Below are 13,260 nucleotides of genomic sequence, written 5' to 3'. Positions count from 1 at the left end.
TCTCACATCCATACATGACCACTGGAAAAACCATAGCCTTGACTAGACGAACCTTTGTTGGCAAAGTAATGTCTCTGCTTTTCAATATGCTATCTAGGTTGGTCATAACTTTCCTTCCAAGGAGTAAGCGTCTTTTAATTTCATGGCTGCAGTCACCATCTGGAGTGATTTTGGAGCCCAGAAAAATAAAGTCTGACACTGTTTCCACTGTTTCCCCATCTATTTCCCATGAAGTGATGGGACCGGATGCCATGATCTTCGTTTTCTGAATGTTGAGCTTTAAGCCACCTTTTTCACTCTCCACTTTCTGTCAACCCTGCGTTAATCTTCTGATGTAAAAACTGCTTGGTGTGTAGTCAGCTTGACCATGGACAAAAAGCTGATGTTTTATTTTACCTAACAATTCCCAAGACCTTGTTTTTATTATAAAAATATCGCTTAAACACATATGCACTCACCTCCTGTCAATGCAGTCTTGTCCCTGTGGCGGGGCTTGGATGACTTCTGGATGTTGGTGGGTGGGCTGGCCCCAGCCACCTCAAGTGGACACCCCAGCATGCCAAAGGCAAGAACACCTTATGCCCTGAGTGCCTTCTGGTTTTGAGATGCAATTCACAGAACATAATTGAACCATTTCAAAGTGTACAATTCAGGTTGGTTTTTGTTTTTGTTATATTTTTTAGTTCATGTATTTTCTGTGCTGTGTGATTGTCATCATCACTAATTCCAGTACATTTCCACACTCCAAAATGAAACTCTGCTTATTAAGCCATCACTCCCCTTTGTTCCTCCCCTCAGCCCCTAGCAACCACTAATTCACTTTGGATCTGCTTGTTCTAGATTTTTCATATAAATGGAATCATACAATATGTGGCCTTTTGGTGTCTGGCTTCTTTCCCTGACCGTGGTATTTTCTGTGGTCTGACCATGTACCAGTATTTCATTCCTTTTTATTGCTGAGTAATATTCCATCCTATGGGTAGACCACAATTCATTTAGCCATTCATCAGTTGATGGACATTTGGGTTGTTTCCACCTTTTGGCGGTTAGGGAAAATTCTGCAGTGAACATTAGTGTACAAGTGTTTGCTTGAACGCCTGTTTTCACTTCTCTCACGTAGGACTGGACGTGTGGTGTACTGTTTGACCACTGTGGGCACGTCCAGGCAGCCATCCACAGCGGCTGGCTGCACTGTTTTCCATTCCCAGCTGCCACATGAGGGTGCATTCTGCACTTGCCTTTCCCCGGCCAGCTCTTCCCGCCCATCTGTCCTCGGCAGGGCAGACTCTGTGTGGGCCGGGTGCTGGATGCCTGAGCAGTTAAGCCGCAGCGGGTGACACACAACAGGGCCTGCCGCCCACCGCTCTGCCCATCCTGGCGTATGAGTGACGCCTTTTGGAACCTGCGGCTGGTCTACTTACTTGCACAACAGGCTTCAAATTCTAGAGAAACACCTCCCTTGACCTCCCCCAGGAGTCACAGCTGCTGACCCCAGCTCTGTCAGCCTGGGCTGGCGTCCACTGTGGGTCAGGTTGTTCCCACCTGCTGCTGAGCCAGCGCACCTGGCTCCCCACAGCCCCATTCTCAGCATCTCAGGTGGACAGGCAGCATGGCGGCCAGCCCACGTCCCACCTGGGATGAGCATCCTCGGACTCCAGCCCACGAGCTCTGGGAAAGCAGAGCTTCTCGTCACATCCTCCCATGTGGTGACAGGTGATCATCAGGGCCCTGGGGACAGTTTGGCATGGGGCATGGCATGCCAGTATTCACCATCACCCCAATATCCTCACGCCTGCTTGGAGAAGGGGCTCCCAGCACCCATTCTTCAGTCTCAAGCTCCAGCTGGCTAATTTGTCAGGTGGAGAAACCGAGGGACAATGTGGTGAGTTGCCACAGAGCACGGGAGGCACTGGATTTCCAAGGAATTACCCGATCAATGCCACCAATGGGGGGAGAGGCCTTCACCTCCCTGGGTTGAAGGCCAGGCCCACACAGGCCCAGAGGGGACGGGAGATTGTGCAATGGCCACGTGTGTGTGTGATGAGTGTGTGTGATGTGCGACCTGTGTGAGAACCTCAGGTCCTGCCTGTCTGTATGGCCTCCTCGTTTCTCTGGGGAATGCCTCAGACCAGTTACTTGCCGAACGCAGGACCAGACGGGACGCTCTTACTCGGGGCCTTCAGCTTCCGGATTCCGACAAGCAGTCCCTGATGAGCACAGCAATTGCAGCTCCTGTGGCCCCTCACTGTCCGCAGGCCGCACCTTCCTCTGCAATCTCACCTTTAACCAATTCACCGTGGCTGATTTCCACTCAAAAACCTTTTCCCCAGAGCTCTGACCACTGATTCATCTCTGCGGCTGTAGTTGAGATTTTTTGTTTAGTCTCTAAGTTGTGTTGGCTCTTTGGGACCCTATGGATTATAGCCCTCCAGGCTCCTCTGTCTGTGGAATTTCCCAGGTGAGAATACTGGAGTGGGTTACCATTCCCTTTTCCAGGGGAGCTTCCTGACTCAGGGATTGAACCCGTCTCCTGTTTGGCAGGCAGGTTTTTTGTGGTTGGGATATCCAAGGGAAAAATAACCTGCCTGTGAGGGCTGCCAGCGGGATCCTGAAAAGAAGCCATGTCCAGTCTTTCTGACATGTCTGGGGCAAAACGTGTAACCTGACAGCCGCTAGTCCCCAGACAACTGCGTGTGAGTGATTTGCAAAACTGACCGGAAGGCAGCAAACCCATTCAGCTGGTTATTGACTGTTGCTGTGGCTGAGCCTCTGGGGGTCAAGGTTCGCCCTTTGCCCCTGGAGCCCAGCTTTCCGGGAAGGGCGCGGGGGTGAGCCCCGCCGCCCCGGCTGCACCTTATAACCCCACAGACAGCCCTGAGGCTGCGGGACGTGGACCATGTCTGCTTGGGCAGCCCTCCTGCTGCTCTGGGGTGAGGCTGGGTCCTGGGGTGGCCGGGGGCTGGGGGGAACGGCAGTGAGGCCTAACAGCTGGGTCTCTGCAGGTCTGTCCCTGAGCCCGGTGACTGAGCAGGCGACGTGTGAGTGGGCCAGCCTGGGCACGGAGGGTGCTGCGGGGTGAGCCCGAGGGTGGGTGCCCGGCTCTGACTGCCTCCCCTACGCAGTCTTTGACCCCAGGCCATCCCTGTGGGCCGAGGCCGGCTCACCGCTGGCACCCTGGGCCGATGTGACGCTGACCTGCCAGAGCCCACTGCCGACCCAGGAGTTTCAGCTCCTCAAGGATGGCGTGGGCCAGGAACCGGTGCACCTGGAGTCCCCTGCCCATGAGCACAGGTTCCCGCTGGGACCAGTGACCAGCACCACCCGGGGCCTCTACCGCTGCAGCTACAAGGGCAACAACGATTGGATCAGCCCAAGCAACCTGGTGGAAGTGACGGGAGCAGGTGAGTGTGGTCCACGGCCTGGAGGCAGGAGGCGGGCTGCTGGGGAGGCTCCTCTGCTCACGCCTCACCCTCCCTGTGCTCTTGCTGCCGCTCCAGAGCAGCTGGTGGCCTCGGACAGTTCTGGTGCTGTCTCTGAGCCCAGTGTCCCCATCTGTTAAATGAGGGTGACTGGGCTTCCCTGGCGGCTCAGTAGTAAAGAATCCACCTGCCAGTGCAGGAGAGGCCAGTTCAATCCCTGGGTCGGGAAGACCCCCTGGAGGAGGGCATGGCAACCCGCTCCAGTATCCTTGCCTGGGGAATCCCACTGTCAGAGAAGCCTGGCGGGCTACAGTCCGTGGGGTGCCAAACAACTGGACAGACTTAGTGACTGAACAAAAAGAGGGTGATGTTTTCACCAACCCTAGAAGGCTGTGAGAATAAATGATTGAATCCCCAGGAAGCTGCGGGCAGGCTGGCCCCATGCCTTCCACTTGTATTCCCGGCTCACTCCCCCATCGAGACGTCCATCTTGGCTCCCTCACACTGTCAGGAGCTCGGAGGTCCAGCTCGGGCTGGGCCCCCATGTCTCCCAGCTCAGGCAGAGTTACCCAAGACCCCTGTCCCGCTGTGACCCCTGCCCCATCTGCAGAGCCCCTGCCCCCACCCTCGATCTCAACCAGTCCCGTGTCCTGGATCACACCCGGCCTGAACACCACACTGCTGTGCCTCTCGGGACTTCGAGGTGTGACTTTCCTGCTGAGGCTGGAAGGAGAGGACCAGTTTCTGGAGGTGGCTGAGGCCCCAGAGGCCACGCAAGCCACCTTCCCGGTCCACCGGGCTGGGAACTACAGCTGCAGCTACCGCACCCACGCGGCAGGCACCCCCTCGGAGCCCAGTGCCACAGTGACCATAGAGGAGCTAGGTGAGTGGGTGGGCCAGCCCAGAGGGCTTCCTGGGGGAGGAGGCTCCTGGAGGACGAGAAACTACCCTGGACCCTGAGCAGCCCCACCCAGGACGGCTGTGGGAAGCAGCGGCCTGCCTGGGGAGCTGCGTCGGAACCCACCACAGGCAGGCTGTTCCTGGGACAGAGGTCTGGGGGCTGGGCGCCCCCAGCGGCCTCCCCAGTGACACACCCCTCCCTGCAGACCCGCCGCCGGCGCCCACGCTGACAGTGGACAGGGAGTCGGCCCAGGTCCTGAGGCCGGGCTCGTCTGCCTCGCTCACCTGCGTGGCGCCCCTGAGCGGCGTGGACTTCCAGCTGCGGCGGGGCGCGGAGGAGCAGCTGGTACCCCGGGCCAGCACCAGTCCGGACCGCGTCTTCTTCCGGCTGAGCGCGCTGGCCGCAGGCGACGGCAGCGGCTACACCTGCCGCTACCGGCTGCGCAGCGAGCTGGCGGCCTGGTCCCGGGACAGTGCGCCGGCTGAGCTGGTGCTGAGCGACGGTGAGCCTGCGGGACGAGACCGCGGGGCTGCGAGGGCTGCGAGAGCCCGGACGGAGCCCGGACGCGGCCCTGCCCGTGCCCGGGGCGCGCTCTCCCCCGCGAGCCTAAGGCGAGGAGCGCAGGGCCGGCCCCGGTGGGCCCTGAGGCCGCTGTGGAGGGAGCCAAGGGGGGGCTGCAGGACCCCTAAGGACTCGGGCCAGGGGCGTAAAGCTCAGGAGAGGTCGTCGGGGGCTCGGGGGTGCTCCTTCCACAAAACGCGCGCGCACCCGGTTTTCCTGAGCTTACTAGTGCGGAGAGCGTAGGAATGTCCGCGTCCGGCGAGGACCGGGCCGGGTCGGGAGGAAGGCTCGGGGGTGGTCCCCGCCGGCTTCCCGGGAGGGAGCAAGGCGGATCTTTCTGGGGGAGGATCCGGTTTGTGCGCCAGCCTCCCGCGCGCTCCCCGCAGGGACGCTCCCCGCGCCGGAGCTGTCGGCCGAACCCGCGATCCTGAGCCCCACGCCGGGCGCGCTGGTGCAGCTGCGGTGCCGGGCACCGCGCGCCGGCGTGCGCTTCGCCCTGGTGCGCAAGGACGCCGGCGGGCGCCAGGTGCAGCGCGTCCTGAGCCCCGCGGGCCCCGAGGCCCAATTCGAGCTGCGCGGCGTCTCGGCGGTGGACTCGGGCAACTACAGCTGCGTCTACGTGGACACGTCGCCGCCCTTCGCGGGCTCCAAGCCTAGCGCGACCCTGGAGCTGCGCGTGGACGGTGAGCTGCGGGCACGGCGGCCCGGAGCCCCCTTCTACCCGGGCGCCTGTCCCGGGATACGACGGGAGGCGCCCAGGGCCTGAGGGGGTGGGGTCGGCCTCCAGGGCCCCGGGGCGCCCCGCCTGGTGGCCTGTCTGCCGCCGCCGTGAGCGCCGGGCAGGTGGGGCGCTTTGGTGGAGATCGTGGAGGGCGGATCCAGTTTTTAGGGTTCAGACTCCTAACCGCTCTGCACTGGCTCGTGCGCCACGCGCCTGTCGGTGGTCGTCAGATTAGGATCCCGGCCCTCCTGGAGCCCAGGTGCCTACGCGGAGGGTCCAGGTGTAATTCTCGCCGAGCCCCCCCGGCCCTGGGTCTGTGTGCTCCTCGGATTTCAGCGTCCGGGACTCCTGGCCGCACAGGTCCCACCTCTGGGCCGCTGCCCCGGCTGTGCCCTTCGCAGGAACCCCACTCCGCTGGGCGGGTGGCGTTTTCCTCCTGGGCGCTGTGTGCCCGTGATGGGGACCCCTGGGGGGCTCAGACCTCATGGCAGGTCTGGGGGGTGGGGCGGGGAGGCCCGCCGGCTACAGCGCAGTGCCCAGGGTCGGAGGCGGGGCGAGGAGCCTCACTTGACCTCCCGCCGCTCGCCCAGGGCCTCTGCCCAGGCCGCAGCTCCGGGCCCTGTGGACTGGGGCCTTGACTCCGGGCCGCGATGCCGTCCTGCGCTGCGAGGCCGAGGTGCCCGACGTCTCCTTCCTGCTGCTGCGCGCGGGCGAAGAGGAGCCCTTGGCGGTGGCTTGGTCCACCCACGGCTCCGCGGACCTGGTGCTGACCTCCGTGGGGCCCCAGCACGCCGGCACATACAGCTGCCGCTACCGCACCGGCGGGCCCCGCTCCTTGCTGTCGGAGCTCAGCGACCCGGTGGAGCTCCGGGTGGCAGGTGAATTGAAGCCCCAGGAGGAGGGGGTTGCGATCCAGGTCTTTGCCCCGACGGTACTCTCCTCCAGGGCTGCGCTTTCATGCGCCCTTCCAGGGCTGACATTGGCTGGTGGGCCTAGACTGCTGGGTGTGTGTGTGCGTGTGTGTGTGTGTCGGGGGACTGCAAGGCAGGGCGGGGTGTGGTCACGAGCACCTGTAGGGGGCGGTGGGGGCATGTTTCCTCGCGGGCAGCTGACCAGTCCCCGCCCTGCTGAGGCCCCAACGAGGCCCGCCCTGACTCATCAGGGAGGACGCAGGGAGCCTCCATCTCTTTTGTCCCACTTGGTCCAGGAAGCTGACCCAGTGGCCGACTCGGGTGCTGATGGTATCCTCGGGAAGTCCTTTCTCCAGCCTGCCTCCGATGCCTTGTGCTGCAGCGGGAAGCTGGAGTTCTCCCTGGGAGCAGGGGGAATGGCCGCCTCTCCCTGGTCCATCCCAGGAACTAATAAATGTGCAGACAGCCTTTAAGACGTGTCTCTGGCCCATGGTGGTCCAGGTGCGGGGGGCGGGAGCCCCCGGGCTGGGATCCTGAGTCCTGAAGGTGGGTGGGCTCTGGGATGGATCCTGAGGGTGGAGGCCCCTTCTCTTGCTTTCTCCCATTAAGCTTCCTCCTGCTCCCCAGTCCCCTCCGCCCAACCCTCGCAGGTGTGGGAGGCAGCTGAAGCTCCGGACCTCCTTGACTGGATGGGAGGCGGTTCAGAGGCTGCATTTTGCAGCTCTCTTCCCGGCTCAGCGGCCACCAGGTGGCGATGCGGGGCTGTGTCCCGCGCCAAGGCCGGGTTGCCCACCCCGCAGCCCAAGGCCGCGGGAGGGGAGGGGTCCTCTCTGCTCTTCCCCACGGTCCCCGAACCGGACCCCTCCTGGACCACTGACCGGCCCTAGCCTGGCCCTCCAGGTGCTGACATACATCAGTTGTGAGTAAGGCTAGCATTATCAACTAATGCTTGCTGCTGCTGCTAACTCGCTTCAGTCGTGTCCGACTCTGTGCGACCCCATAGACGGCAGCCCACTACGCTCCCCCGTCCCTGGGATTCTTCAGGCAAGAACACTGGAGTGGGTTGCCATTTCCTTCTCCAGTGCATGAAAGTGAAAAGTCAAAGTGAAGTCGCTCAGTCGTGTCCAACTGTTCTCGACCCCATGGACTGCAGCCTACCAGGCTCCTCCGTCCATGGGATTTTCCAGGCAAGAGTACTGGAGTGGGGTGCCATCGCCTTCTCCAATCAACTAATGCTTGGTGAACTGTTTTTGCAAGAAATTTGCCTATTTCTTGAACGGAGAGGTCTGATTGACTGGCACAGAATTGCTCATAGCACAGCTGTAGTCTTCTCATGCCTGCAGGGTCTATAGGGATGCCACTTCTTTCATGACTGATGCTGTGTCCCTTCTCCCTCTCTGTCTAGCTGGAGGTTTATCAATTGTATTTATCTTTATATTTATCTTTATCAAAGAACAGATTACCTTTTGAGAGTGCTCATTTTGGTACTCTTTTCTATTTTGTGATTCACTACTTGTGTCATTCCCTTCCTTCTACTTAATTCTGAATTAATTTCTTTTTCATTTTCTTCAGGTGGGAACTTAGACCATTCACTTTTGGGGGTAAACATTAGTAACAGCTTAAAATCAGACTTCAAAAGCTTTATCTTAGTTTAAATCATGGGAAATTACTTATTTCTGGATAAACAAAGTTTGACCTTTGGCAGCTTCATCCATTACATCCAGTTGGTTGATGACATTGGTCAGTTCTTTTGTATCCTTACTGGTTTTCTGTTTTGTTCTGTTGATTCTAGTGAGAGGGGTGTTGAAGTCTCCAATTATAATTTGTGAATTTAAAATCTATTATTTTCTTTCAGCTCTATCAGTTTTTATTTCCTGTTATTTTAAGGCTTTGTTGTTAAATGCATACATTATTTGGAACTGTTATGTCTTTTTGGTGAATTGTCTCTTTATCACTATGTAAGTTCTCTCTTTGTTCCTAGTAATTTTCCTTGTTCTTAAGTCTACTTGGTTTGATACTTATATAGCCATTGCAGCATTTTTTGATGTGGAGATTTCATAATACATATCTTTCCCCACTCTTTTACCTTAAGCTTACCTATATAATTACATTTATTTTTTAAATATGTATTTATTTGGCTGCACTGGGTCTTAGTTGGGACCTGAGGGTCTTTGTTGCGTCATGCAGGATCTTCCCCTGGGACACATGAACTCTAGTTGTGGCTCAGCGGCTTCGGAGCACGTGGGCTCAGTAGTTGTGGTACTCAGTTTCTACGCAGCATGTGGGATCTAGTTCCCTGACCAGGGATCAAACCCGTCACCTGGATTGCAAGGTGGATTCTTAACCACTGGACCACCGGGGAAGTCCCTATATCATCACATTGAAAGTTAAGTTTCTTATTTTCTTTTTTAAAAAAATTCATTCTGGCAAATTCTTTTAATTGGTATGTTTAGATCACTTGTATGTAACAATGTATAAGCTTACGGTTTGGTCTGCCTTTTTCTTTCCTGTTTGCTCCTTTTGTTATCTGTCAGTTTTCCCTTTCCTGCTTTCTTTTGGGTTGTTTCTCAGCTTCCTTTTTAACTCATCTGAGTTTCTGATCATCTGTTTCAGTTCATTTTAGTCACTCAGTCGTGTCCGACTCTTTGCGACCCCCATGGACTGCAGCATGCCAGGCTGCCCTGTCCATCACCAACTCCTAGAGCTTGCTCAAATTCATGTCCATCGAGTCGGTGCTGCCATCCAACCCCCTCATCCTCTGTCATCCCCTTCTGTCTTCAGTCTTTCCCAGCATCAGGGTCTTTTCCAATGAGTCAGTTCACATCAGGTGGCCAAAATATTGGAGCTTCAGCATCAGTCATTCCAATGAATTCTCTTTGTATAGTCTTTTTAAAAGATTTCTCTTGGGATTACAGTATGCATACTTAACTCTTTGCAGTCTACTTAGAATTAATACTTTACCATTTAAATGGGATGTAAGACCTTAATAAAGATTCATTTCTTCCCCTGAACTCCTTCTCCTTTGGATAAACAAAGTAGATACACATCTCACAACAAAGTGGGTATGATAGTGCTCTGAGTGCTGGGGTGGGGAGGAGATTCAGCTCCTCAGTGAAAGAGAGCAGGAGGGTGAGTCAGATGCCAGCAGTCAGGGCCAGTGCTCAGAGCCTGCATCAGGTGCTGCACAAGGCGGGTCTCATCATCCCCTCTCCTGACCGAGCTGGTCACTAAGTCACTTCTCCTGGTCAGGGAAGTCACTTACCTGGGGTCCCCAAGGCGTCCTGATGTTAGGTTCATGTCTTTTCCACTCCCTGCAGCCTGCTGGGGGCCTAAGGGCAGGGGGACATGCATCTCTCGCCTCTCAGTCTTTCCTCACGTCCTGTCAGTTCCTCAGCATCTGAGCCTCAGCCATGCTGTGTCTAGGTACATCTAGGACTCTCTGAGACACTACAAGATCTCCGTCTCCCTGGGTCTCAGCCTTCCTGCTCTTAACCTCACTCGTCAGAGGTCTTTGTTTACTCATGACACAGAAGGAATGAATTCCAGACAGAGGGAGAAACACAGGGAGAGATGGTATAGATGACCAGTACACAATACACAACTGTATGGTGGGGGGTCAGGTTCACACGCCATAGAGTCATCAGAGAAACACATGAAAGAAGGCTGATGCCTTGACAGGAACTTGTAACCCATTCAGGAAGCTTTGCTGTAGAAGGTGACACAGTGGAGAGCTTCCCATGACTGTAGAGACACGATCATATTCGGGTTGTGGGAAGAGCCTGCTGGAGGCCCGTGTGGAGAAGGAAACAACCGTGTGTGTGTATGTGAGGAGTGTATGTAAGTGGCATGTGTGTGTGGTGTGTGTGTTGGTTTGTGTGTGGTGTATGTGGTGTGGGGGAAATGTGTTTATATATAGTGTGCATGTGTATATATGCGTGTGGTGTGTGATATATGTATGTGCTGTGTGTATATGCGTGTGCTGTGTGTGATATATGTATGTGCTGTGTATATGTATGTGGTGTGTGTGATACATGTATGTGCTGTGTGTATATGCGTGTGGTGTGTGTGATACATGTATGTGCTGTGTGTATATGTATGTGCTGTGTGTATATGCGTGTGGTGTGTGTGTGTGTGATGAAGGCAGGAAGGAGTTAGGAAGGAGACCCCCTGCTGGAATCCCGCGAACAGGGGATGTGGGCCCGCAGAAGGTAATGACGGTGAAGATGGAGTAGTGAGGTAAAACCAACAGCCTGACGACTGGTGGGCCGTGCACGGAGTGGGCAGGGAAAAATGGATGCTGTGCAGGGACAAGAGCACCCTCAGGGCGGGGAAAATGCCAGAGAGGCTGAGGGTCGGAGAGGGTCTCGTGGAAAAGGCAGCTCCCAGGCTGGCCTCGGAGTCGGACTTGAGCAGGCGGAGAGAACAGTGTGTGTGAAGAAGTAGGTGGGCGCGGGCAGGCCCCAGTTACACAGGAGAGGGGCGGGCAAGGAGGGCAGCCACGCGGGCGTGTGAAGACGAGCCTCCCGCCCGAGCACCTGGGGGCCCCTGAGTCCTGAGAGCAGCGCGACCTGGGCTGTCCCGGCTTCAAGGATCAACGCACCCCCTGGATTCAGCTGTCCTGAGACGGCCCTGAGTGGGGAACGGAGGGCTTCTGGAAGCTTCGCCGGCTGGCCTGAAGAGCCTCCCTCCGCGTCCCTGAATGAAGTGCTGTCCCCCAGCAGCCCCAGATTCTGCCCGTAAGCCCCTTGTCGTTTCGGGGACGCCCCAGTCCCCAGTCCAGCGTCCTGGCTCTTCTGGAATTCAGGTTCCTCGCCAGCGCTGCGCCGCGGCGGGAGGCGCGCTCGTCACTGGAGGACGCTGACGTGGAGGCGCAGGTGAAGCATGAGGGCTGAGCTGCGGGGAAGGCTTTCCCGCAGTCGTCGCACCGGTAGGGCTTCTCGCCTGTGTGCACGCGCTGTGCTCCGGGAGGGAGGAGCTCTGCGCGAAGGCCTTGGGGCACTCCCGGCACTGGTAGGGCTTCTCCCCGGAGGGCACCCGCAGGTGCCGCACCAGAGCTGAGCAGTTGCTGAAGGCTTTCCCGCAGGCGCCGCACTCACAGGGCTTCTCGCCGGTGTGCATGCGCTGGTGCTGGGTCAGATGCGTGCTCTGGCTGAAGGCCTGGCCACACGCGTCGCACGTGTAGGGCCGCTTGCCCGTGTGCGTCCGCCGGTGCTGGCTCAGGTGGGTGAGCCGGCCGAAGGCCTTGCCACACTCCATGCAATCGTGGGGCTTGGCCCCCGTGTGCATCACCTGGTGCTGTGCCATGTGTGCGCTCCGGCCGAAGGCTTTCCCACACTCGCTGCAGGTGTAGGGCATCTTGCGGGCCTGGCTCTTCTGGTGGGCCTCCGAGGGGCTCCGGAGGCTCTTCCCCCACTCTCCACACGTCGGGGGGGTTCCTCCCCGAGCACGTGCCTGGAGGCTCTGTCCCACAACCATCCGGCGGATCCCATCTTTCCTCAGAAGGAGTCTTCTCTCAGGAGGTGAGGTCTGGCCGCACGTGGGGGCTATCCCCCAAGGCACCAGCTTCACAGCTGGGCTGGGCTAGGCGAGCGTCCTTGTGAGGCCCTGAAGTTTTCCTGAAATCCATGTGGTGGGAGACAGACTGGGCCCACGTTTCCCCTGAGAGTCTGGCCTGCCTCTCTGGGCCGCCCTGGGATTCACAGTCACCACCAAAGGCGGCTCCCGAGGGAGTCCCTCCTTCCAGAGTTTCCGCGGCCCTGTCCCAGGGCTCCGACTCCTCCGAACCACTCCGCTTATAGCTGGTGTCTGTGAGCTCAGATCCCAGCGCCCAGCCTGCAACAGTTCAAACCACAGAGTCACCACTTTTCTCATACCAGGCCTCCCTAACTCTGCCGGGCCCTGGCCTCACCCTGAAAGGGAAGCTGTGGGCCACTCCTGACATTTGGTCCCCTCTCCAAAGAAAAGTTTCTCACTTGGTGTCTTGGATGGTGTCCTCCAACACCATCAACCACCTGCGTCACACACACAGACGGCCAATGGGCACATGAAAGGGTGCTCATCATCGCTAATTACGAGAGAAATGCAAATCAGAAGTGAGATACCACTTCATGCTGCTCAGAATGGCCATCATCAAAAAAGTCTACAAACAATAAATGTTGGAGAGGGTGTGTAGTGGGAATATAAATTGACTTGGCCAATATGGAGAACAGTATGACAGTTCCTCAAAACACTAAAAATAGTGTTTGCCATATGACCCAGCAATCCCACTCCTAGGCATATAATCAGACAAAACTCTAATTTGAAAAGGCACCCCTGTTCATATTGTATTTACAACAGCCAAGACATGGAAGCAACCTAAATGTCCACTGGCAGATGAATGGATAAAGATGTGGTATATATACACAATGGAATATTACTCAGCCATGAAAAGAATGAAATAAAACCATGTGAAACAACATGGATGGGACTAGAGATTATCATACGAAGTGAAGTAAGTCAAGAAGAGAAAAATAAGTATCGCATGATATCACTTATATGTTGAATCTAAAATATGACACAGGGACTTCCCTGGGGGTCCAGGGGTTAAGACTCCCTAGTTCCACTGCAGGGGGCGCGGGTTCAATCCCTGGCCAGGGAACTGAGACCCTGCATGGCACATGTCGCAGCCAAAAAAAAAAAAAAAGACAAAAATGAACTTACCTACGAAATAGAAACAGACTCACAGACCACAGACATAGAGAACAGACT

At 56.8% G+C, this 13,260-nt stretch overlaps 2 protein-coding genes across 2 annotated transcripts; one reads left to right on the top strand and one right to left on the bottom strand.

Moving 5' to 3' along the window:
• The first annotated feature begins 2,772 nt into the window (after positions 1-2,772).
• On the top strand, positions 2,773-6,986 carry A1BG (alpha-1-B glycoprotein). Its single transcript, XM_061386599.1, has 8 exons — positions 2,773-2,930; positions 3,003-3,038; positions 3,123-3,401; positions 4,030-4,302; positions 4,526-4,822; positions 5,268-5,564; positions 6,193-6,480; positions 6,810-6,986. The coding sequence occupies exons 1-8, from the start codon at positions 2,897-2,899 to the stop codon at positions 6,815-6,817; spliced, it is 1,512 nt and encodes a 503-aa protein (XP_061242583.1). The 5' UTR covers positions 2,773-2,896; the 3' UTR covers positions 6,818-6,986.
• Positions 6,987-11,357: 4,371 nt separating this feature from the next.
• ZSCAN22 (zinc finger and SCAN domain containing 22) lies at positions 11,358-11,988 on the bottom strand. Its single transcript, XM_061385878.1, is given in 3 exon segments — positions 11,358-11,413; positions 11,416-11,469; positions 11,472-11,988. Coding segments are annotated over 3 exon segments (627 nt in total).
• Between the last annotated feature and the right edge of the window lie 1,272 nt (positions 11,989-13,260).

The sequence above is a fragment of the Bos javanicus genome, chromosome 18, assembly GCF_032452875.1.
Source record: "Bos javanicus breed banteng chromosome 18, ARS-OSU_banteng_1.0, whole genome shotgun sequence".
NCBI classification, from domain to species: Eukaryota; Metazoa; Chordata; class Mammalia; order Artiodactyla; family Bovidae; genus Bos; species Bos javanicus.
Note: the sequence above shows the minus strand (reverse complement) of the source record. Positions and strands in the feature narration are given on the sequence as shown.